Source organism: Mobula birostris, chromosome 4 (assembly GCF_030028105.1).
Source record: "Mobula birostris isolate sMobBir1 chromosome 4, sMobBir1.hap1, whole genome shotgun sequence".
In the NCBI taxonomy this organism is placed as follows: domain Eukaryota; kingdom Metazoa; phylum Chordata; class Chondrichthyes; order Myliobatiformes; family Myliobatidae; genus Mobula; species Mobula birostris.
In genome coordinates, this window is record NC_092373.1 from 190,648,983 (window position 1) to 190,675,244 (window position 26,262).

The 26,262-nt window shown below is 43.7% G+C and overlaps 1 protein-coding gene across 4 annotated transcripts in view; it reads left to right on the forward strand.

Annotated features, from left to right (window-relative positions):
* The window catches only part of eif2ak3 (eukaryotic translation initiation factor 2-alpha kinase 3), a 93,764-nt gene extending 69,133 nt beyond the window's left edge, over positions 1-24,631 (forward strand). For 2 of the 4 annotated variants that reach the window (XM_072256704.1, XM_072256707.1), the window contains exons 11-17: positions 56-178; positions 1,047-1,196; positions 3,855-4,578; positions 10,504-10,671; positions 10,771-10,872; positions 13,698-13,760; positions 19,468-22,157. In XM_072256704.1, coding sequence (XP_072112805.1) covers positions 56-178; positions 1,047-1,196; positions 3,855-4,578; positions 10,504-10,671; positions 10,771-10,872; positions 13,698-13,760; positions 19,468-19,644 — 1,507 coding nt within the window. In that variant the 3' untranslated portion in view covers positions 19,645-22,157. The other 2 variants (XM_072256706.1, XM_072256705.1) reach the window with 2 other exon arrangements.
* Positions 24,632-26,262: the final 1,631 nt, after the last annotated feature.

Consider the following 26,262-nt stretch of genomic DNA (forward strand, 5'->3'; position numbering starts at 1 on the left):
AATTATGAAGTATCCACTGTAGGAGATATCAGTAATGCAGTTTTTTCTCTTTCAGATGTCTTACTGACTTTGAATTGGTTCAGTGCCTTGGTCGCGGTGGGTTTGGAGTAGTGTTTGAGGCAAAAAACAAAGTTGACGACTGTAACTACGCCATAAAGAGGATTCGACTCCCAAATCGGTGAGCAGCTACAGACGTTTTTATATATAGCAGTGCAAGTAATTGGGACAAATCAGAGCACCAGGTTGGCATCATCTAGATGGGCTGAAGGGCCTAGAGTTCTCTGACTCTATGTAAGAAGGTCAGAATCAGTGAGGTCCATTGTGAGAGAAGTCTGCTACTCTCTTCACTTGCCAGTATGTTGACCCAATGCAACGCCTAATTGTCAACCCATTCTTGTGTTATTCAGCTGTCAAGCAAGGCATAGCAGCCTTGCTAAGGTTGCCCAAAGCTTCATAAATTAGTCAAAAAAATTTTATGACTCTGCATTCTCCTTTTTTTGGTAAATAGTAGACTTAAGATTGATGGGCCAAATGGCCTAACTGCTCCTATGTCTTATGTTCTTATCAAGGTTACAGAGAAAGGACGGAGGTATGGAGTTGAGAAGGTTAATAAATCAGCCATGATACAAAGGGAGAGCAGACTTGATGGGCTGAATGGTCTAATTCTGCTCTTGTGTCTTCTGGTCTGAAACTTTGATTGTAAGAAATAGGAGCAGGAATAGGTGAGGCCACCTGGCCCTTTGCTCAGCAAAGTTTTGGATTGAGTTGGCCTTGATTGTCAATCTGTGACCTGGTCCTAGTCTCCTGTCACGAGGAGCATCCTTCCTCCATCCAGATTGTCGAGCCTTGTCATAGTTCTGTAGGTTTTGATAAGGTGTCCTCTTTCTTAACTCTAGAGAATAGTTCTGGTCCACATGCCCTATGCTCATATTGTAAAGCACATCTTGGCTGCACTCCTTTCTGTGCCTCAAAAATAATCCTGTCCACGTCTTTGTGCTGAGTGTTTGGCGACAGCCCACCCACATCTGACTGTTGTTATGCCGCAGTGATCAAGCACGGGAGAAGGTCATGCGGGAAGTGAAGGCACTGGCTAAGCTGGAGCATCCAGGCATCGTCCGCTATTTCAACGCCTGGCTGGAAGCGCCACCTGAGGGCTGGCAGGAGGAGATGGATCGGCAGCTGCTGAAAGACGAAGGGTAAAGGACTAATGACAAAACATTTTAACAAGTGTTACACAATGTGTACTGTATTGCTAAATGTTGAGAATTCATCAGCCGGTCCGAAGCTCCATTCTAAATTAATTGCAGTTTACACCATAGACATAGGAGCATAATTAGGCCATTCGGCCCATCGAATCTGCTCCAGCATTCCTTCATGGCTGATTTATTAACCCCCCCTCTACCCCATTCTCCTGCCTCTTCTCCATAACCATTGCCACCCTTGCTAATCAAGAACCTATCAAACTCTGTTTTAAATATACCCAATGACTTTGCCTCCTCAGTTGTCTGTGGTGAATTCCATAGATTCACCATCCTCTGATTAAAGACATTCCTCCTCATCTCTGTTCTAAAGAGATGTCCTTAAAAATTCTGTGACTGTGCCCTCTGGTCCTAGACTTCTCTACATCCACTCTATAGACCTTTTGATATTTCATGGGCTTCAGTTTAGATTCCTAGAACACTTTCTAGAATTTCAGAAACAGGTCCTTCAGCACGTTTAGTCCATATTAAACTATTAATCTGTCTAGTCCCATCGACCTGCACCCAGACCATATCCCTCCATACCCCTTCCATCCATGTACCTGTCCAAATTTCCCTTGAATGTTGAAATTGAACCTGTATCTACCACTTCTGCTGGCAGCTCGTTTCACCTTTCACGCCGGATCCAAAACTTCTAATTTTAGTCTCACCAAACTGCAGTGGAAAATCCTAGCTTGCATTTTCCCTACCCATATCCTTCAGAATTTTGTCTATCGATATCAAATCTCCCGTCATTCTCCTATGCTCTAGGGAAAAATAATCCTAACCTGTTCAGCCTTTCCCTGATAACTCAGATCCTCAAGTCCTGGCAACATCCTTGTAATTTTTACACTCTTTTAATCTCATTGACATATTTCCTGTAGGTAGGTGAACTGAACTGCACACAATACTCCAAATTAGGCCTCACCAATGTCTTGTATAACTTAAGTATAATATCCAACTCCTGTACTCAGAACTTTGATTTTTGAAGACTAATGTGCTAAAAGATTTCTTTACAACCCTATCTACCTGTGACACCACTTTCAAGGGATTATGGATCTGTATTCTCCGATTTTTGTTGTGCCACACCTCCTCAATGCCTTACTGCTCACTGTGTAAATCCTACCCTAGTTTGTCCTCGCAGGTGTCTGATTAAAGTACCTATTTGTTTGATTGGGCATCAGTCCATTTGTACACCTGCTTCTTGGCGCACTCCCTATTTTGATTTTGTAATACTTGTGCACGTGTTCCTTAAGGTTGTCATAATTGTGTGAGGTAGTGCGGATAAGCGCCCACTGCCTGTTAAGTGCTCTCAGTGGTGTGCATCTCAAATAGCCTCTGACAACCAAGTCGATCTCCTGGCTTAACTACTAAGCCTGGTGGAGCTCTTTCTCCTGGCTGGAGAAGGGGCAAAGGCGGGTTAATGCCACCCTAAAACCAGCTGCTTCAGGCAGATGGGGCTTGTCAGCTCACGTAGGCGAAACCTCTGATCTTAAACTCCTGCTGCCTTGCGGGCTGTACCCACTCACGGGGAAGGCACCTGGAGTTAAACCCAGAGGGAAAATCTGGAGCTGGAGCCCCAAAGGCAGTCCTATGTCGGGTTGAACGCTGGGAACTCCTGCGACTCTGCTGGTGCCAAACTGTATTGGTCTCTGCCGATCCTTCTGATTTATCAGCTGCTTTGTTTGAACTCAATCCACTGCATAATCATCTGATGTGTATGACAGTATGCAAGACAAGATTTACAATGTATCACACTACCAATTCCATTAGTGGTCTACCCCTTCAATCTATTACAAACATTTTGACAATTTCCACCTCCTTCAGAATTGACATCTCTTGGTTTGTTTTGTCTACGTACTCTATTTTAAAGTGCAGGTAAACATGAGAGTCTGCAGCTGTTGAAAATCCAGAGCGCCGCGTGTGTGTTGGAGTGTGGGCGCGCACACAGTTGGAGGAACTCAGCAGATCAGGCAGCATCCATAGAGGGAAATAAACAGTCGCTGTTTGAGGGGAATAATCTTTGCAGTTTGAGACCCTTCATCAGGGCTGGAGAGGAAGGGGGAAGAAGCCAGAATAAGAAGGTGGGGGTGAGGAAGAAGTACAACCTGGCAGGTGATAGGTGAGACTAGAGGAGGGAAATGAAATGAGAAGCTGGGTGGTGACAGCTGGTAAAGGTAAAGGGTTGAAGGAAGAATCTGATAGGAGAGGAAAATGGAGAAAGCAAAGCAGAAGGGGAAGCAGAGGGAGGTGATGGGCAGGTGAGAAGAGGTGGAGTAAAGGGGGGGGGAGCCAGAATGGGAAATAGATAGAGAGAAGGGGCAGGAGTGAGAAATTACTGGAAATTGTAGAAGTCGATGTACATGCTGACAGCTTGGAGTCTACCCACATAGAATGAGGTTTTGCTCCTCTAACCTGAGAGTGGCCTCGTCGTGGCGGTGGAGGAGACCGTGGACTGGGATGTTGGTTTTATATTTTCACATACATTTGTTTTCTGCCTATATACTTATTACCCTCAGATATTTCCTGTGTTTGTGTGTATGGGAGGCAACTTTGCATGAAGTAGTGGTATGGTTTTCCTTGAGTTTCATTCTATCTCTGTTCTGTCTTTCCCAGCACTGAGTGGCCAGGCAGCTCTCCAGACGTGCCCTCCATGAACCAGCTGAAGTCTCCAGCTGTGGAACACTGCGCAGAGAGTTCGGCACCTTCGGTGCATTTCAGTTCCTACGCTGCGATTGGCGCGAGCGAGCCTTCTTCATCTGAGCTGTGCATGCGTCTGGACTTCTCCACGGATGCCACCCAGCGGGACCAGAGTGGCCTCCTGTCCGAGAGCGAAACCAAGGGAAATTCCAACACGGCACAGACCTCTGAATTATTCCCTACGGCTTGTGGTGGAGCCAAGGGTGAGGACAAGACCACATCCTTTGATGTAGTGTTTGAAGATTCCAGCCATTTCAGGGTCTCTGAGTCGGGCTGTGAGCCTTCATGTCACAGTAAAGGCTGCAGTGGGAGGCAACCCACTGCCTCTTGGGTGGAGATAAACAGTGGATCTGAGAGTCTGCACCCTGACTGTGATGTATCGTGCTCTCCGCCGAGACCCACCTTCCTCAATCTGGGTGCGTCCCAAGGAGTGGAAGAGAAAGTGAAACAACAGAGCTCTCCCAAGGTTTACTTGTACATTCAGATGCAGCTCTGTCGGAAAGAGACGCTGAAGGACTGGATGAATGGTCGCTGTCGCATGGAGGACCGGGACCGAACCGAGTGTCTCAGGATATTTTTACAAATGGCTGATGCTGTCTGCTTTTTGCACAGCAAGGGACTAATGCACAGGGATCTTAAGGTATAATGAAACATGCAGGACACTGAGCTGTCACCTTGAAGTGACTTCACTTAACTGTGAAGTAATGGTTTCAAATGTAGAATTTGATGGAAAGTATGATAAATTAGGATGTGTACATTCATATTGTGGATTTTTGACCCCTGGTGTTTTGGGCAGCAATGAAGGTCCTCCATCTCTGGTGGTGTTCAGGGCTTCCTTCACCATGTCAGTAGCTTCTTGTTTCTCATCACTGTCAGTCATGCAAGTCCTGGGCAGAGATACAGGAATGCCGTCGCACTCAGATGTAGAAGGATTCTTCATTGCTGTTTCCATAACAATTTTGTTTTGCCAGTTAGGGTTGTTTGCCCTGGGCTGAACCCCCTAATCTGGAGGACTGGTGGCCCACTCTTAGTCCAGCCTCTACACTTTGACCTGTTTGGCATGGGTGACTCGACCAAGAGTAAATGCGTAAAGCCGTGATTCCAGCCAAAACAGCTGTCTGGGTCATTGAGGCATGCAGGCCTCCAAACCCTGTGACAAGGTGGTGGTCCTCTTGGAGGTTGATCCCAGTGACTAGAAGCTAATTGAAACTTAAACAGAGTTGAGAGGATTTAATACTTTAGCTTCTGGTACTTGGACATCGAAGTGAAATGTGGCGAATTTTAGCTTCCCCGGTGTGGGATGCAGCTACATAATGCTGATGTTTACAGAATATTACCTCTAGCCCCATTTAGTTCACAAATCTAGCAGGAACCCAATATTTTTAGCCATGTTACCCATTCTTTCTATGAAATTTTGTTGCTTGATCTGTCTTTTCTTGAGGTGATTAAGAGTCCATGTCCACTTGTGCAGCTGGTTAATATTTTTGCCCTGAAAAATACACTACAATTGCACATGTAGTGGTTCCCAAAAAGACCATAAGAATACAGGAGCAGAATCAGGCCATTTGGCCCATCGAGTCTGCTGTGCCATTTCATCATGGCTGGTCCATTTCCTCCTCAGCCTCAATCTCCTGCCTTCTTCCTGAGATCCTTTATGCCCTGACTAATCAAGAATCTATCAAAGCTTCCAACTTCCACCCGGCCCTCAAATACACCTGGTCCATTTCCGACACTTCCCTTCCCTTTCTCAATCTCACTGTCTCTATTTCCGGAGACAGCTTATCCACTCATGTCTATTATAAACCTCACGGCTACCTGGACCTTACCTTGTCCCACCCTGCTACTTGTAAAAACGCCATCTGCTCTCAGGATGAGGCTTTTCATTCTAGAACGAAGGAGATGTCCACCTTTTTCAAAAAGGGGCTTCCCTTCCTCCACGATCAACGCTGCCCTCAACTGCATCTTCTCCATTTCATGCACGTCTGCTCTTTGCCCATCCTCCCGCCATGCTACCAGTGATAGGATTTCTCTTGCCCTCACCTACCACCCCACCAGCCTCCGCGTCCAGCACATAATTCTCCAGAACTTCTGCCTTCTCCAACTGGATTCCACCACCGAACACACCTTTCCCCCCACACTTTCTGCTTTCCGCAGGGATCGCTCCCTATGCGACTCCCTTGTCCATTTGTTCCTCCCCACCGATCTTCGTCCTGGCACTTGTTCCGCATGCAAGGATAAGTGCTTCACCTGTCCCTACACCACCTCCCTCACTACCATTCAGGGCCTCAAACAGTCCTTCCAGGTGAGGCGACACTTTACCTGCGAGTCTCTTGGTGTCATCTACTGTGTTTGGTCCTCCCGGTGTGGCCTCTTGTACAGCATATCGGTGAGGCCCGACATGGATTGGAAGACCACTTTGCCGAGCATCTACACTCTGTCTGCCATAACAAGCGGGATCTCCCAGTGGCCACCCATGTTAATTCCACTTCCCATTCCCATTCTGATATGTCCATCCATGGCCTCATCCACTGTCGGGATAAGGCCACACTTAGGTTGGAGGAACACCACCTTGTATTCCATTTGGGTAGCCTCCAACCTGATGGCATGAACATCTATTTCTCAACCTTCCAGTAATGCCTTCACCATTTCCCATCCCCTTGTCCTTCTCTCATGTTATCTCCTTGCCTGCCCATCGCCTCCCTCTGATGCTCCCCCCCACTCCTTTCTTTCTTCCATGGCCTTCTGTCTCTTTCACCAATCAACTTACTAGCTCTTTGCTTCATTCCTCCCCCCTCCAAGTTTCTGTGATCACCTGGCATTTCTCTGCCCCCCCCCCCACCTTTCAAATCTGCTCCTCAGCATTTTTCCCTCTAGTCTTGCTGAAGGATTTCAGCCCAAAGCGTCGACTGTACTTTTTTCCATAGATGCTGCCTGGCCTGCTGAGTTCCTCCAGCAATTTGTGTGCTTTGCAAGAATCTGTCAACCTCTGTTTTAAATATATTGAACGTCTTGGCCTTCACAGCTGCCTGTGGTAATGAATTCCATCGATTCACCACTCTCTGGCTAAAGAAATCCCTTCTCATCTCCATTCTAAATGGATGTCCGCTGGTCCTAGGCACCCCTACCATAGGAAACATCCTCTTCACATGCACTCTGTTGCGGTCTTTCAACATTTGATAGGTTTCAATGAGATCTTCCCTTATTCTTCTGAATTCCATTGAGTACAGGCCCAGAACCATCAAACACTCCTCAACCCTCCAGGCTAACTGAAGCTGGCTGATGATGTGCGTTAGGTTCTTTAAAAAAAAATGTGAAGTTGTAAAATTTGTCAAACTCCCATCATGGCATCTGGGCACAAATCCTTCTGAACAAGCACTTTGATGGTATCGTTTATACCTGTGAAATAGGGATGTGATTAAGTGTGTCTTGCAATTTTAACAGTAATGGTGACAATGAGACCACAAATCTTTCTGGTTTACTAACGCCCTTCGTGGTTGGAAACCTGCAATCCTTGCTCTGTCTGTGGTTTTTGGTGACTGTGTCTGTAGCAGTGTGGTTGCTTCTTAACTGAATCAGCTTCACAGGCCGCTTTGTTCACGTAGAAGTAGGAGTGGGTACAAATGCTGACCAAGCCAGTGATGCTCCCATCCCAGGACCAAATGGAAATCCATCTATGTTGAGTTTTGCCAGAATACCTAATTGGATTTATTATTTACCTTGGCTCAGCCTCTGCCTCAGATAATGGTTTAAACTGCAGTGTGTGTTGGATTTGGGCAATGTCTACCTGGTTCCTGGGGATTTAGAGCTGCAACAACATTTGAGTGACTAAGTAGAGCTTAAGAGCTTCAGGGTTTAAATTTGAAGAGGTCGTAATGAGCTGGGTATTGGAGGTACAGTGGGTGGATATTCCTTAAGTCTTTGTAATCAAGTCTGTTCCAAACAAACTCTTTGAAGTGGTTGTGGCGGCTGTAGACCTATATCTGGTTATCATTTATTTTTTTTTAACTCAACCATTTGCCTTGAATTTTATTCCTTCAACCAGAAGTGGAGGGATGGGTTAGTAAATTTGCTGATGGCACAAAGGTTGGGGGTGTTGTGGATAGTGTGGAGGGCTGTCAGAGGTTACAGTGGGACATTGATAGGATGCAAAACTGGGCTGAGAAGTGGCAGATGGAGTTCAACCCAGATAAGCGTGAAGTGGTTCATTTTGGTAGGTCCAATATGATGGCAGAATATAGTATTAATGGTAAGACTCTTGGCAGTGTGAAGGATCAGAGGGATCTTGGGGTCCGAGTCCATAGGACGCTCAAAGCTGCTGTGCAGGTTGACTCTGTGATTAAGAAGGTGTATGGTGCATTGGCCTTCATCAATTGTGGGATTGAGTTTAGGAGCCGAGAGGTAATGTTGCAGCTATATAGGACCCTGTTCAGACCCCACTTGGAGTACTGTGCTCAGTTCTGGTCGCCTCACTATAGGAAGGATATGGAAACCATAGTGAGGGTGCAGAGGAGGTTTACAAGGACGATGCCTGGATTGGGGAGCATGCCTTATGAGAATAGGTTGAGTGCACTCGGCCTTTTTTCCTTGGAGCGACGGAGGATGAGAGGTGACCTGATAGAGGTGTATAAGATGATGAGAGGCATTGCTCATGTGGATAGTCAAAGGCTTTTTCCCAGGGCTGAAATGGCCGGCATGAGAGGGCACATTTTTACGGTGCTTGGAAGTAGATACAGAGGAGATGTCGGGGGTAAGTTTTTTTTTTACACAGAGTGGTGAGTGTGTGGAATGGGCTGCCAGCAACGGTGGTGGAGACGGATACGATAGGGTCTTTTAAGAGACTCCGGGACAGGTACATGGAGCTCAGAAAAATAGAGAGCTATGGGTAACCCTAGGTAATTTCTAAGGTAAGGACATGTTCGGCACAGCTTTGTGGGCTGAAGGGCCTGTATTGTGCTGTAGGTTTTCTATGTTTAACCAATCTGCTTCTGAGTGTGGTGTAAGCAATTTTTATTCATGAATTTGAATTACATTGTGCCACAGCCAAAGGACTCCACATCCATTGGATACACTACCCTTTAACAGGCAGACTTTTGTAGACCATAATGTATAGGAGTAGGATTAGGCTATTTGGCACATCGAGTCTGCAGCGCCATTGCATCATGGTTGGCTTATTGTTCCTCTCAGCCCAGATTACCTGCCCATAACCCTTTACGCCTTTACGAATTGAGAACCTATCAACCCCCATTTGAAATACACTCAATGACTTCATCTCCACAGCCATCTATTGCAATGAATTCCACAGATTCACCACTTTTTTTTTTAAAAGGACGATTGTGGGTGAAATCAAAGTGCAACATATAAAGATATTTGTCTTGTTTTCATTATAATATTTTTGTCTGGAGAGTTCCAGTAACATGTTTGGAATATTTACTGCAACCTCAACAGTGTAATTTCACAGTGGTGACAAAATAATTCTGTTTTTCTTGCCCTTTGTAGCACTATGTGAACATGTTCTGCAATAGTCAGGACTAGTGAGAGGACTTGAGCTTTCAAAAGCAAGGAGCAAGTGTTATTGCTCAGCCTTGCTCTTGTAGACACAGAGAGCTGTTCTGACCACTCGAACCAAATGGGACTTGGATGTAGGAGGTGCTGGTGCTGTTGAAAGATCTGGAGAGTTGGCTGGATGGTCTTTACCCATCACTCACTGTTGCTTGTCATTTGTCTGTCAATCCTGTATGACATCTGGGGGCAGTTACAGCCTATGATAGATCAGTTCATTATCAGACCATTGGAATTGGCTGTCAGTACCTTCTTCTATCCCTTAAATCAGGGCGATTTGCACTCCGTGGCCACGTTATTAGGTGTGGAACTTAGTCTGGTCTTCTGCTGTAGCCCATCCACTTCAAGGTTCATTGTGTTGTGTGTTCAGAACACCACTGTTGTAATGCATGGCTGCGATCACCAGCAACTTTGATGTGTGTTGCTTGTTTTTTGAGTTATTGTTGTCTTCCTGTTAGCTTGAACCAGCCATTCTCCTCTGATCCCTCTCATTAACAAAGAGTTTTTGCTCACAGAGTTGCCACTCACTGGATGTCCTTATTGTTTTACGTACCATTCTGTAAACTCGAGAGACTATTGTGCACGAAAATCCCAGGAGTTCAGTTTCTGAGATACTCACACCTCCCTGTCTGGCACCACCAATCAGTCCGCGGTCAAAGTCACTTGGATCACATTTATTCCTCATGCTGATGTTTGGTCTGAACAACAACTGAACCTCTTGACAATGTCTGCATGCTTTTATTCAGTGAGTTTATGCCATGTGATTGGCTGGTTAGATTTTGTATCAACGAACAGATGTTCAGGTGCACCTAACAAAGTGGCCACTGTATGTTATTGAAGTGATGTCGATGCAAAGCACTGCCATGGTGTGCACATTATGGAAATCAAAGCAACTTTCTAACTGGGTTAGCTCGTATTGCATTTCTACAGATAACATCCTTGAAGGTCATCCTCGTTTCTGTATTCTTCTATTTGAAATGGGCTCCTTTTTTATTTCCTTTTTAAGCCTTCAAATATTTTCTTTACATTGGATGATGTGGTGAAAGTGGGTGATTTTGGGCTGGTGACGGCAATGGACCAAGAGGAAGAGGAGGGGTCCATACTTACACCAATGCCAGTGTACGCCAGGCACACTGGGCAAGTGGGCACGAAACTCTATATGAGTCCAGAGCAGGTGAGTGAAGCTGTTCGCACGTTTTTCAGTGAACTTGGTAAATGCTACTGTTGCCCAAGGATGGATGATGTGATATGATATTCCTTTTGCAATTTGTAGATATCTGGAAACACTTACTCTCATAAAGTTGACATCTTTTCCTTGGGCCTCATCCTGTTTGAGTTGCTGTATCCTTTCAGTACACAGATGGAGAGAATCCAGGTAAGGTAGCTCTGTGTCCGAGTGGTGAATTGGACAGTTGGGGACCAACATTATAAGTTTACCAATAAGGTTTAAAAAAAAAAATGAAAGCAGATTATTATATTATTGCGTAGTTCTGGAGCCGCCTTTCATGAGGCCTTCTGTTGGTCGTGGTTGACCATGGATATTACATGCTAACTGTCTCCGTGGTGCAGAAGCTAGGGCAGTGCGATACGGAGAGTACGCTGTTACCCACACAGCAGGCTACCCTCTCTACGCTGCTGATGAATCCAAAGGAATGGCGGAGACTGATACAGTTTGGCACCAGCGGCGTCGCAGGAATTGCCAGTCAGTGTTGAACTGCTTTAGGGTCTGTAGCTCCGGATGTTTCCCCCAGGGTTTACTCCTGAAGCCTTCCCCACGAGTGGGTATTGCCACAAGGCAGCGGAGGTTTGGCATCAGAGATTTCCTTCTGGATGAGCTGCTAACCATGACTAATGAGCCCCATTTGCCCAAAGCAACTGGTTTGAAGATGCCAGTAAACCGCCTTTGCCCATTTTCCTGTCAGTGGAAGCGGTTCTGTTGGGCTTAGTAGCTAACCAGAGTCTAAGTAACGTGGCAAAGCCTTTTTCATGTGGAAATTAAATAGGCGAGTGAAAGTCTCTTCAAGACAGAGTTGCAAAGCACGGTTACAAACCCTTTGGACATCTCGTTCATGCCAGCCAATGTGCTTGTCTAAGCTGGTCCTATTTGCCTGTGTTTGGTCTAAATTCCTATAAACTTTACTATCCTTGTAAATCTCCAAACATCATCTAAATGATGTAACTACACATTTACCACTACCTCAGGCAACCCGTTCCATTATACTCATCATCCTCTGGCTTCTTCAGGCCCTCTTTAAATCCTTCTCCTCTCACCTTAAGTGTAACCCCTCTCGTTTTGGACTCACCTACTCGGAGAAAAAGGTGGACTGCTATATCTGTGTAAGATCTTTAAAAGGCGATTGATGTTTAGTCACTTAGATATTGTAACCCAAGTGTATTAAGAAAGGCTGAGATATATGGTGATGTCTCAGATCAGGTGCAGTTTTATTGACAAAATAGGCTTGAGGAGCTATGTTGCACTCTCTTACCTCTGAATCTGACCTTTATATAGATTCTTCCATTCAGTGTCACCATTATGTGCCATGTTGTATGACGTGGGTAATCATGGTTTTCCATCTGTCTTTAATCTATCCATGATCATGATTGTTCTTGGCAAATTTTTCGACAGAAGTGTTTTGCCATTACCAATTTCTCGACAGCATCTTTACAAGATGGGTGACCTCAGCCATTATCAATACTTTTCGGAGATTGTCTGCCCGGTGTCAGTGGTCGCATAACCAGGACTTTGTGATATGCACCAGCTCCTCATACGACCATCCACCACCTGCTCCCATGGCTTCATGTGACCCTGATCCGGTGGGGCTAAGCAGGTGCTACACCTTGCCCAAGGGTGACCTGCAGGCTAGTGGAGGGAAGGAGTGCCTCACACCTCCTTTGTTAGAGATGTGTCTCCACTCCGCCACACTCAATATCATATACCATATTGTAAATGGCACAATCTTCTTGAGAGGAATTGCAGAATATTAACTGAAAGCTAAAGATATTTTGAAAGGTGGAGGAAGGAATAGATGAATGAAGAGATGAGGGCCATTCAGAGAGTAGATCAGAGGTTCAGTTTCCATGGGTTTGGCTTCCTATCTTTGCATTTTCTTTCCTTAACTTTAAAGTCATTGACTTGGCTGTCACAAGATAACTATTCATGTCTAGGATCTATTCACGTTCCTTCCTATTTTGCAGTGTAGTTGACAAAAGCCACTTGTCCACGGAGTCGTCCCTGAATTTTGGCATTTGTTTTTCCATTCAGTGTATCCTGGCTGTGCCAGTGTTTAATTGCCCATCACTGACTACTCATGAACCACTCGAGGTGTGGTGTTAGAGAGTTCCAGGAAATTCACCTAGGAATGGTGATACATTTCCAACTCAGGAGGGCAGCTTCCAGATGGCGGAGTTTGAATGCTTTTGCTGCCGTAAAACATGGGTGTAGAATTGGGCCATTTGGCCCAACAAGTGTGCTCTGCTGTTTGATTGTGGCTCCTCTCAACCCTACTCTTCTGCCTTCTTCCCATAATCCTTTGATGTCCTTACTAGTGAAGAGCCTATCGACACCCGCCTTCTATATACCCAATGACCTGGCCTCCACAGCTGTCTGTAGCAATTAATTGTACAGGTTCACCACCCTTCTCCTCATCTCTGTTCTAAATGGACATCCCTCTGTTCTGAGGCTCTACCCTCTGCTGTTAGACTTCCCCATTATCGGAAACACCCTCTCCATGTCCACTCTGTCTAGGGCTTTCAATATTCGATTGGTTTCAATGAGATGCTCCCTCATTCCTCTAAACTCCAGCAAGTACAGGCCCAGAGCCATCAAATGCTTCCTATACATTAACCCTTTCATTCCTGGGATTATTCATGTGAACATCCTCTTGATCCTCTCCAGTGCCAGAATATCCTTTCTTAAGTAAGGGGCCCAAAACTGCTCACAATACTTTAAGTGCAGTTTGAAAAATGTTCTTGTCCTAACTGATATAACACATGACTTTGGAAGGTTATGGACTCTTGGTGATTTGCAACAGCACATCATGTAGATAAACAAACTGTTGCTTTGTGTGTTGGTGGACTTAATGATTGGTTGTGGGTGGGGTGCTATCAAGCAGGATATTAATTTATCCTGCATAGTATCGAGTTTCTTGGGTGTTGCAGAAGCTGTACTCGTCCAGACAACGATCTTGTTTCTCTTTACAGACATTAACGGAAGTTCGGGATTTGAAGTTTCCTTCTTTATTTCTGGAGGAATATCTTCAGGAGGTGAGTCATTGAGGATGTTGTGCTGCCTGCCCTATCTAGTGTTGATTTGTACCAGATACCTGATCAGCTCAAACAGTAAGAGAGGCTTTGGTGACACGCTGGGGTAGTGGTTCGCACAATGCCTTACATTACAGGCGACAGGTTCAACTCCTGCCACAGCATGGAAGGAGTTTGTACATTCTTCCCGTGACTGCGTTTGTTCCTTCTGGGTGCTCTGGTTTCCTCCTGCAGTCTAAAGTCATACCAGTTGGTAGATTAATTGGTCATTGTCCTATGATTAGGCTAGGATTAAACCAGGGTACTGCTGGGCGACGGGGCTCAAAGGGTCAGAAGGGATACAGTATTCTGCACTGTATCTCAGTAAATAAATAAATTGGAAGGAACCTAGTACAGTACAGCACTCTCTGGGTCCTTTGGTCCACGAGAACTTGGAGGAGGAGCTGTGTTCTCTTATAACTCCTGGAAACTTGACTTGTTTCCAGTGTAACGTGATGAGATGAATATCCCTTCAGCACCAGCAGGCAACTTGCACTTACACTGAACCTTTCAATACGGGAGAATATCCCAAGTTTGTTTGTTCATATATATTGACTTGGTTTCATCTAACAGCTAGTTAAGGAAGTGAGGAGCGTGGAGGTGCTGTTTAGTTGGAGCACTGGAGAGGATTGGGTTCCAGGCAGTGGAAGGCATGGGAACCAGTTCACTGGCGCACCCACAGTAAGATCAAAGATGACACCAGAAGGAAGATGGAGATCAAACCCACCCACTGGCCTGCTCTAAGCACTTCTATTTGAAATTGATTTTATAAAAAAAAAAATCAAACTCATAGCTTGATCTATTCTTACAGGCTGTGTGCAAAGTACATTCTCAGTCTGTTGAGAATTAAACAGTAAAGTAGGAAAGAAGTGGATCGGAAAGCACAAACCTGTCTGTAAAATCTGGTGTGTACGTTCCACTGAGGTACAAGTTACCTGACACTTCCATCCTCTGCCACCAACCTCTTTTATGGACTTCAATTTGGGTTTAAGAGTTTAAAATATATTTACCTTTCCCCTGCCAACTTCAGCACAATAACAGTGAAATCAATACAACTTTACTAATGAAAAAAAGTTTTCAATGTGCTGTTATGTTTGACAGTTTTATTGAACCAAAAAAATGAAAATTCAAACTTTAAGATGATGAAGCACTGCTGTAAAAAAAACTACTTAACTTTTTATCTATTTATTTTAATGTATAGTATATTTTGTGTATTGCTCTGTACTGCTGCCACAAAACAACAAATTCCACAGATTTTACAGTGTGTGAAAGTAAAAAGTCAAACAGTTGAATGATTCATGAGACCAAGTTATTATTTAACCTCCGAAATGTTTTAAAGAATGTTAGTGAGCTGGTCATGTGTAATACTATCTTCCCTGTTCTGAACCCAGTCCTGGTACTTAGTCTTCGTGCTGATGTGAACAGTAGCAATGTCCGTTCAGTGGCTGTAGGTGGGAGAGGAGCACTTTTGTAGGGAAATGACTAGCTAGGGGACTCCTGCTCAAAAATTAATCCCTTAATGTTGATCGGTGGGAATCATAATGAGCAATTAAGCGGGCTAACAATAGACAAGCATGGTAGGAGGTGTTTAACTGTAAATATGAAGCTCTCGCTGGTTCAGCATAGGCCTTTGATGCTTGGGAGAGCATACTCATGCCCAGCACAGATGGGTTAATTTAAGATTCAGCATTGTTTATTGTTGTTCTTCAGTATATGAGTGTAAAGGAGAACAAAATGATTGTTACTCTGGATCCGATGCAGCACAAAAGACAAAAGATAAGCGTAAGAACACAGATATAAATATAAAAACAGTTCTATAAAACGCAGCGTGTAAGTAACTTCTTTAAGCCGGCTGATGGTGTAGTGGCATCCGCACCGGACTTTGAGGCGAGTGGTCCCTAGTTCGAATCCGACCGGCTCCTTGCACGCTTTCCATCTGTGCTGGGTTGAGCTGGCAACTCAACCGTAAAAAAAAAACAGAGAGACGCTAAAGAGATGGAAAGGTTGTCGCCTGATGTGCTAGTGAGGTACGGGAGGATGTTTTTATGTAAGTAACTGTTGAGTTAATTATAAGATTAGCTTGTATACATAGACCGATTTTGTGTACATAAAGTGACACTAGGTGCAGAAGTATTTGAACATAGGCTGACTGAGAGGAAATGATAAAGAGGCAGTGACTATATAAAGTAGCAAGAGGAACTCTTGTAGGTAGCAGCAGTATTCATGAATTCAGTCAGAATAAGGTTCATAATCACTGACATAGAATAATACAGCATGATAACGGGCCCTTCAGCCCATCTGGTCCATGATACCACATCCATGCTCGTCCCATTTGTCACTGATTGGCCCTTAGCCTTCTAAACTTTTCCAATCTGCATCCGTGAGCAACTTCAATTTTAAAAAAAAAAGTTACCATACCCGCTTCAACCATTTCCTCTGTCAGCTCATTCCACATACTGTACATACCACACTTTGTGTAAAAAAAAGTTTCCTGAAGTTCATAAACATTCCTCCCCCCCCTATATTTTCTAGCTCTTCATTCTCTCTGTCATCTTAGTAAAAACTTCAAATCCATCATGTCATGAATAGGAACAAACACTAAACTAACCCTAATAAAATGTTCTTCACAGCATTAGATTTTGTGCTCATACACCTTTATCTAATGGCTTTTGAAATGCCTACACCATTGTTGATGAGATATTTTAACAATGCCCTTAACAGATAATTTGACATGTGTCGTTGAATTTGTTGCTTTGTGTCAGCAGTCCAGTGAAAGAGGTTTTCTGACATTTATGGATTTGTCTTGATCAGAGGTATGTGTTGATAAAGACAGGCTGTGTTAAAGCCATGATCTCACTGAATGGCAAAACTGCCAGAGTCTGGTATAAAACACATTCCCTCACTGTTCTTAATGCTTTGCATGATTCCTCTGACCATGTTGCCTGCATTGGGGAGCATGCCTTATGAGAATAGGTTGAGTGGACTTGGCCTTTTCTCCTTGAACCAACGGAGGATGAGAGGTGACTTGACAGAGGTGTACAAGATAATGAGAGGCATTGATCATGTGGATAGTCAGAGGCTTTTTCCCAGGGCTGAAATGGCTAGCACAAGAGGGCATAGTTTTAAGGTGCTTGGAAGTAGGTACAGAGGAGATGTCAGGGGTAAGTTTTTTACACAGAGAGTGGTAAGCGTGTAGAATGGGCTGCCAGCAGTGGTGGTGGAGGTGGAAACGATAGGGTCTTTTAAGAGGCTCCTAGATAGATACATGCAGCTTAGAAAAATAGAGGGCTATGGGTAAGCCTAGGTAGTTCTAAGGTAGGGACATGCTCAGCACAGCTTTGTGGCCCGAAGGCCCTGTATTGTGCTGTAGGCTTCCTATGTTTCTGTGTTGTTCTACAATTATGTTTGTCCCTTTATTCAGTGCACAGTTAACATCAGCTTGTGTCCGGGCCAGGGTACACGGCTAAAAATAGCTGGTTTAATATGCTGTCAGATGAAAAGCAGCCATCTACAGCAGATGAATATTCATGGTTCTGAATAGTACTTGAGTTTGAAGCGTTGTTACAGAATTATACAGTGCAGGAGGAAGCCATTCACCCCACCAGTGAGACTTTCCAAAGTGATCAATTAGTGATATTTCCAGTGGTCCAAAAATACCTGCTTTCTAGCTGCTAATGCTGTTTTAAATGCTACACTTTCCTCAGGGAGAGGATTTGACACAGCATCCTCAGTCTCCCAACTTCCTGTCCATATCTTCAGCTTCATGTTTGTGTCCTGTCATCTACAGTACTGAAATGTCGTCTCAAAGGTCATAATATCTGGCTGTGGTAAGCCATCACTTCACTCACTCGCTCACTGTTCTTAATCTTGATTATGCCATTTTCCTTGACTGCTCTGCCATTAACTAGTGCAGTTTGTGCTGGGGAATCACTTGCAATGGCTTTCCTTGCTCGCATAACTTTAAGTCCATAAGACCTACAGTACCATGAAAAATTTTTGGGCACCCTAGAATTTTTATATGGTTTCAGAATGGAATGGTCTCCATAGTGCCCTGATCGCGACATCAAGGCTGTTTGGAATTACCTGAAGAAACAGAAGTGAGCGAGAACTATGGCAAGATGCTTGGAATAACTTACCAGCTGATTTCCTAATAAAACTGCACAGCAGAGAACTGATTCAGTTTCAAAGGCAAAGGGTAGTCACACCAAATATTTGATTTAGTCTTTTTACTGTTTACTGCTCCTTATAGTAAGTTTCTGATATTTAGAAATTTCTCATTTCATTATTTTTGAAAGCATCTTTGCATTACAGAATTTTGCATTTGCCCAAGGCTTTTGCACAATACTGTCAGAGCAGAATTAGGCCATTCAGCCCATCAAGTGTGCCCTTACATTCCATCATGGGTGATTTATTATCCTTCTCAGCCCCTTTCTCCCACTTTCTCCCCGTAACCTTTAACAACCTTATTAATCAAGAAGCTAATCGTCTTTAAATGTACCCAATGAGTTGGCCTCTGCAGCTGTCTGTGGCAATGAATTCCACAGATTCACCACCCTCTACCTAAAGAAATTCCTCCTCCCTATTCTAAATGGATGTCCCTCTATTCAGAGCCCATGACCTCCAGTCCCAAACATCCCCACTATAGGAAATATCCTCTCCACAACCACTCTATCTAGGCCATTCAGGGGCTCCCAACCTTTTTCTATGCAATGGACCAATGCCATTAAGCAAGGAGTCTGTGGGGATCTCCCAGTCTGGATTCTCCCAAGGACATGTCATTGTTTCCACTCCTGTTTCTATTCTGTGTGCTGCCTCTGAAGCCCATCCTTGGAAAATGCAGTAAAAGTCATAAACCTCACCATCCCCTCTGTTCCACTGGTGCTCTCTAACTCATCTTCCTACTATCTGTTATTCAGTACTGATTGAGGAGATGGTTTCCATCGCAAGCCCTATTTTCCCCATTATATCTTCCCCTGGAGAATAGCACCCTTTGAACTTTAGTGACCTTGTTACCAGGATGCTGTGTGGATTAAAGAGCATGTTTTATGAGGAAAGATTGAGTGAGCTAGTGTTTTTTTTCCCCTCTTTGGAATGCAGGGGGATGAGAGGTGACTTGGTAGAGAGATACAAGATGGTAAGAGGGATACAAGATAGATCAAGTGGACAGCAGAGACTTTTTCCCAGGACAGAAATGGCTAATATGACAGGGCACATTTAAAGTGATTGGAAGGGGATGTCAGAGGTAGATTTTTTTTTATTACTCAGTGCAGCAGATGCATGGAACACCCTGGTAGAGGCAGATACATTGGGGACAGGTAAGAGACTCTCTTAGCAGGGCACAAGAATGAAAGAAAAATGGAGGACTGTAGGAGGGAAGGGTTAGATTGAATGTGGACTAGGTTAAAAGGTTGGCACAACACTGTGAGCCAAAAGACCCATACTGTGTTGCCCTGTTTCCGGTTACCCTCAAATATGAATTTCACTCACTAGAGATGTAGGAATTCTCATGTCTGTAGTAAATCACGTATGCAACATTCGGAAGCCCAATACTCACCATCAGACCTACTGCTCTGTCCGCTGATTAATGCTTTTGTAAATCGAGTATAAAATGTGATAGAATTTCTGGGTCTTGTGGAAGTTAACTCTGAATTTTTACAAATCTCCGGTACAGCATGAAATGGTGCAGAAAATGCTCTCTCCTGAACCTGGGGAGCGCCCGGAGACCGCAGACATCATTGGCAGCCCTCTCTTCGAGGGCTTTGACCTTCCAGAAAAGCAGCTGCTGAGGCAGAGGTCGCGGACGCTGAGTTCCAGTGGAGCCAAGGCTTTGAGAGGATCGGTCTCCTAGCAGCGAGACGTCAGCCCGGCTGACTTGCAGGCTCTTGATCCGTGATACCTTCCACTTCATCCAGCTGTCGGCAGTCCAAACCTGCGAACGTGTGTGAGAAAGCTATGCAAAAGCTTTAAGGCCTAGAGGTGGGCTGTTATGCTTACACACTGAAACTCAAGTGTATCTTAGAAATGGATCTGAAGCATATGGATAATGCTATGTGAATCAGGGACTCGGTTTGCATTCAGTGCTCTGCTCCTGCGCAAGCTTCAGTTCATTCATAGATCCACTGGCTCTTTTTCTACATGCAGGAGTATATCAAAGCAGGTGCATGCACCCTGGAGGAAAGTGCAAACTGAAGTTTTCTCCCACTTGGAGAGCTCTCCATTGCTGAGTAAGCAGGACCCTGTGTTCGCATCTACCACTCCTCCATGTTGTTCTCGTCTCTGAGCACAACCGTACAAAACCCTGACACCAGGAAGCTCAAGTGACCCTGCCACCTGTGACGTAAAACAGAAAAGACTAGAATTACTTAGCAGGTAAGGCAGCATCCGCAGAGAGAGGAAAAACAAAGCTGCCATTCATGATTTGAAGTGCAGCTTGCCTCACCTATCTGCTTGCTGTTTGTTCCCAATGCGTAGAGTTAGAATGCCCGCAATGATATGAAGATTCAACTAAAGGTGTTGATGAGGCTGAATGTTACCCAGACTTCATTTAAACTGGTTAAAGACAATCTGAAGTATTTTTAAATGGTATTTGTTTTGCTGTGCAAGCTACAGAATGAAAGAAAACTTTTAAGATTCTTAATGATGTAGAATAAAATGTCTTTACATATAAACATTTTGTTAAGGTGACTCAATTGTCTGTTCTTTAGACAAATCCCTTGGATTTTTGACCAATGACAAAATGGGTAAAATTGTCCGAAAATGACTTAATCTCAAAAGCATTGCTCTGTGAATGAGACTCTGAGGAGTGGTGGCCAGGACCTGCGTTAGGCCGCAGAGTCCAGGATCAGACCCACAGGCAAAGTCAAGTATTCAATAGGACAGGCAGCTAACCCATGCAGAGAGCATGTGCTGTAATGTATCTGCTGTATATGCCGCTCACTGTGTTTGCTCCATGATCGGACCTGTACCTGTTCAGTGTTTCTGCTCCTGACTTACAGCATTGTATTTTAATTTTATGCGGTCAGTGTATTGTACCTTCATGCTTTCCCCTGTGATTTCTGGTCCCGATTGCAACTGTGCGTGTGTGTGGCTGTCTCGCATAAATACTGATTCATTGCAGTGCTGAGGTTAAACTTAATATTTACCTGTATTTTGCTGCAGCTCCTGACCTTTGGTTGGTCGATTTGCCTTTGCAAAGTCCCCACCTTTACATTGCTTTCAAGATCACACAGGCCGTGACTTTCTCTAGGTTTAGCTTTCATTAGAGAGGCAGGAGTGGTGAAGGATTTTAACTTGTTGCTGACCATTCGTACTTTGCTGGGATAATGTGGATAAACTGCGGCATTGAATAAGGAGGCTGCTGCATAGGCTTCCCTCCTCAAATCTGCTTGCCTTGTGCTGTCCACTTTGCTAGCACTCTTGCACAGACCACAGTATTCTTGGGTCCATCACATCTGAGAGTACATCTTGATCATTATCTTAATGATACAAAACAATTTTCCATCACATCCAAGAAGCTTAACCCCTTAAAAATGCACTTTTACTTGTGAAACTTGTTTATGTTGTGGTATTAATTTTATCTTCCTTGTGAGTGTAATGGACCAGCTCCCCTTCTGAGTTGTATGCCTGTGTTGGCATCATGCACCTTTTGGTGGGAGTTTTATGTTGGTGGGGGGGACATTCCTGTATTCATTAGTCTTCTGGCGACAGACTGACAAGTAAACTGGAGTGTTATACGTATCCTCTTTCTCCCTGTGCTTCCTTAATTTTTGTCAACATGGCCAGTAACCTGTTCTAAGCTAGGTTTAAAATAAACATGCTTTGTAGAGATTTTATTTTTATTTTGAAAAAGGCAATTGTGGTCAATATCTGCTGTTGATACCGAGTGCATGGTCGTCTATTTTAGAATAGGTTACCTGAAGGATGGGGTTAGTTATTGGATAACTGCGCTGAAGCCTTGCCTCTTTCTGTCTGTCTGTTCATTAAGTTTCTGCTACGTAGATGTGGTTAATGTCTTGGTTCAAAAAGAAGAAATCAACTAATGTAATTATGTACAGAATTAATCCATAATTGTTGCAGTAATTTTATATTATAATTGTACTATGATGGAAAATTCCTGGATAAATGCAACTAGAGGGTTTTAGATTTTTTGGCTTGTACAGTGTAAAAACTGTAATAGTTTATCAATCCATTTGGGTTGCTGGCACTAGGAATGAATTCCTTGCAATAATTGGTGAGTTGCAACATTGTGACGTCCTACAAGTCGAAGATTCAATAAACTCTTGAACTACGTCTATGATTTTGTATTTACTGAATCTGATGGGAAGAAAACTGATCTGTGAATTTAATGATATTTACTCTTTGCCACAGGCATGAATTTAGAGCACATCTGGATTCTGGAGGATCACAAGTTTTATGCACTATCTATAATTGTGACATTCCTAATCTGGGCTTGTTTTCTCAATGACTGAGTCTAAGTGTATTAAGAGCAAAAGGGTAACTAGGGAGAGAATAGGACCCATGAGGATCAGTGTGGTCATCTAGGTATTGAACTGTGGAAGATGACCATAAGATACAGGAGCAGAAGCAGACCATTTAGCCCATTGAGTCTTCTCCGCCATTCAATCATGGGCTGATCCAATTCTTCCAGTCATCCCCCACCCCCCTGCTTTCACCCCATACTCTTTGATGCCCTGGCTAATCAAGAACCTATCTCTGCCTTAAATACATCTAATGACTTGGCCTCCACAGCCGCTCATGGCAACAAATTCCACAGATTTACCACCCACTAACTAAAGTAATCTCTCTGCATCTCAGTTCTAAAAGGACGTCCTTCAATCCTGAAGTCATGCCCTCTTGTCCTAGAGTCCCCTACCATGGGAAATAACTTTGCCAAGATGGGTGAGGTCTAAATGAATTTTCCATGGAGCAGGACATAAAGCTAGTGACTTCTATACTAAATATAGAAGCTGTCATAAGTTGTTTTGTTTTTAGTTTAAAGTAGATTCAGTACTATCTTTAATTCCCCTTGTAATTTATAAGATAGATGTATGAGCAAAATTAGACCATTTGATCCATCAAGTCTGCTCTGATTTTCCAATCATGACTGATTTTTTTTTTTGCCAATCCTAATTCTCACCTTCTCCTCAAAACCTTACCAAATGAGAATTTATCACTCTCTGCCTGTCCATCATTAAGGATCCCCACCACCCAGGGCATACCCTTTTCTCACTGTTACCCTCAGGAAAGGGGTACAAGAGCCAGAAGGGACACACTCAACGATTCAGGAACAACTTCTTTCCCTCTGCCTTCGATTTCTGAAAGGACATTGAAACCATGAATACTACCTCACTGCTTTTTAAATTTCTGTTCTTGTATTACTTATTTAATTGTGCTATTTAATATACACATATATACTTTAATTCAGTTTTTATATACTATGTATTGCATTGTACTGCTGCTGCAAAGTTAACAAATTTCACAACGCATGCCAGTGATATTAAACCTGATTCTAATTCAGATCACTCCTAAAACTAAGGGAGGCAGACTCCATTGACATTTTTAAATGCCAGTTCAAAACCTATTTATTTAACCTTGCTGTTAACATCAATGTCTTTTTATTTTTATCTTTGAACTTTATCTCATTGTAAAGCACTTTCAACTACGTTGTTTGTATGAAATGTGCTCTGTAAATAAGTTTTTTAAAATCTTATTGTTGTCTTTTGTGCCAAACATGCTGGTCATTGTCCAACTGATCCTTAAGGCAAGGAGGGACGACTCTGCAATAGAATGATTCTGGCTTGCTGAGCAAATTAATCAAACTGGGGTTTATTCACTGGTGCCAAAAATTAAACTGGTTAAGATGTGGGCCTGCACCTTCCAGCTTCTCATTGCTGCTCTGACTGTTTTAAGATGGAACATCTTTTAGATCAGGGAGTTCCCAACAGGGTTGGGTTCTTTGGGAAAAGTTTTAATCGGTCTTGAAATCCTGGTCGCTTAAACCTGTTACCATGAAGCCTCACCCAGCCTCCCCGCCTGTTTGGTTAGTTTTCATTTGTGTGTGGGGTGTGTCCAGGATGAGGGTCAGCATGCATGCAAACAGCTGCTTTGGTTGCCGTTCTCCAAACGCTGCAGCATCTTCATAGTCACAGAAGCATACAGCACAGAACTGTGCCCCTTTTGGCTGCCCAGTCTTCGCAGAGCCTGATGCATATCTGTGGTAATCTCATTCACCCACATAGGCACGTCCCTCTGCCTTTCTTATCCAAGTTTCTGTCCAACCGTGCTCTGAACATTGTGATATTACACCTGCCTGGTCTCCTTTGACTTTGAGGAGAGTGTTGAAACTTTTACTTTCTTGGTGTCAACAAGCTGAGTTTTGGGATGAGTATGAGTAGCAGGGAGGGAGGGGCAAAGCTTGTGGGGATCTCCAAATGTAAGGCGACTGCAAAATGTCTTAATGGTGAGATGGCATTGAAATAATGGTGATGTGTTCTTCCCTCAGCGCAGTGAGGCCGCTGATTAATTTAGCCACCTCTCCTGCAAGTGCCACCGTCCCAACTTCAGTTGCGCCACTGTCCGTAAGAAGTTTGTACTGTCACCATGTGGATTTCCTCCTACATTCCAAAGATGTTAGGGTTAGTAAGTTGTCGACATGCTCTGTTAGTGCTGGAAACATGGCAGCATTTAAAGGCTGCTCTCGGCACATCTTCAGACTGTTGGTTATTGATTCAAACAAAGCATTTCACTGTATGCTTCAATGTAAATGTGACAAGTAAAGCTAAACTTTTATTTTTTAAAAATCCTTTTGTTACCCTTAATGAATAAAAATCTTGTATTCCGGTTTTCTGATTTGTCTCAGCGTCTACAATTGTTCTGACACATTGTATGAGTTTGTATTATTCCCAAGTGTTTCTTTCCCTCCGCTCCTTGGTGGCTTTTTATGTCTGTGGTCTATTGTTCTGAATTCCCCAACCAGTGGAAGAGCTTCGATATTGGAATGCAGGAGAATGAGGGGAAATTTGATAGAGGTATACAATATTATGAAGGGTACATGCAAGCAGACTTTTTCCACTGAGAGATTGGGTGGGACTGCAAGGTCATGGGTTAAGGGTGAAAGGTGAAATATTTAAGGGGAAGCTTCTTCACTCAGAGGGTGGTGAGAATGTGGAACAAGCTGGCGGTACAAATTGTGCATGCAAGCTCGATTTCAACGTTTGAGGAGTTTGGATAGGTGCAAGGATGGTAGAGGTATGGAGGGCTATGGTCTGGGTGCAGGTCGATGGGACCAGGCAGCTTAAATGGTTCAGCGTGGACTAGATGGGCTGAAGGGCCTGTTTTGGCCTGTACTTTTCCTTGACTATCTGATACTCTTTTCATTTGAGATACCTAGTGTTTAATCCCTTAGGCTTCTGAGGGGAAACCTGGCTCACAATGAGCTGTAGCAAGAAACTGAATCACTTCCAAAGTCAGATGATGATGCTGCTCCTCTCTCTGCTTAAATGGGTTTTAAATCTGAGAATTAGAAGATTGGGTGGCAGCAGGTCAGTTTTCTGATTACCTGAATTGTAACATCCATTGGCTATAGTGAATTCAGTCTACTTGTCGGTTTACTTCGCAGCCTGAAATATTGACTGCTTATTAATTTCCATAGATACTGCTGGACCTGCAGCATTTTGTGTGTGTTGCTCTGGATTTCCAGCATCTGCAGAATCTCTTATTTATTATTTTTTAAAATAAATTTTATTTATTCCAGATAAATACAAATTAATATGAAAATGGTAACTTTTCAGAGATACTAAATTGTATCCTTCTACTGGGTAGAGAGCACAGATTCCACTGATGTTTATTGAAGTCATATTGCAAAAGTATTTTAAATAAATGCAGGCCTGCATTAGTACAAGAGTAGCCAGGTGAAGTGTTAGCTTTTTAAAATTTTATTTAATGACTTTCCATCTGCATACTACTCATTCTATTAAATAGGTCTTGTGTTTGAATCTTTTGGTTATACTTTTCTGTTCTGTTAACCAGGGGTCCCCAACCTTTTTTGTGCTGCGGACCGGCGGACCGGTTTAATATTGACAGTATTCTTGCGGACCGGCCGACCCGGGGGGGCGGGGTAGGGTTCCCAACAGACGAGCGTAGCAGTCAAAGAAAGACTACAATGACCATGACGCCGTGCGCGGGCACCAGTGCGCATGGGTGACCTGTGTACCTGCCGATATCATTCTCTGCAAAGCGTTTTTTGGCGATTCTGTTCGGGGGTGGGGGGGGGGTACATCACGACCGGAATATTGGTAATAAGGGGCTAATACACTCAATTTCGTTTCTAAAAGGGTTTATCTAACGAATTTAATAATAAATACACAGCGCATATTTTCCTCGCATGAATATAGTGATGAGTCAATTATCAGGGGAGGACGGGGAGCTTGAAGTGTTGAAAGAACTTACAGTGGAAGTGGTAGAGGCA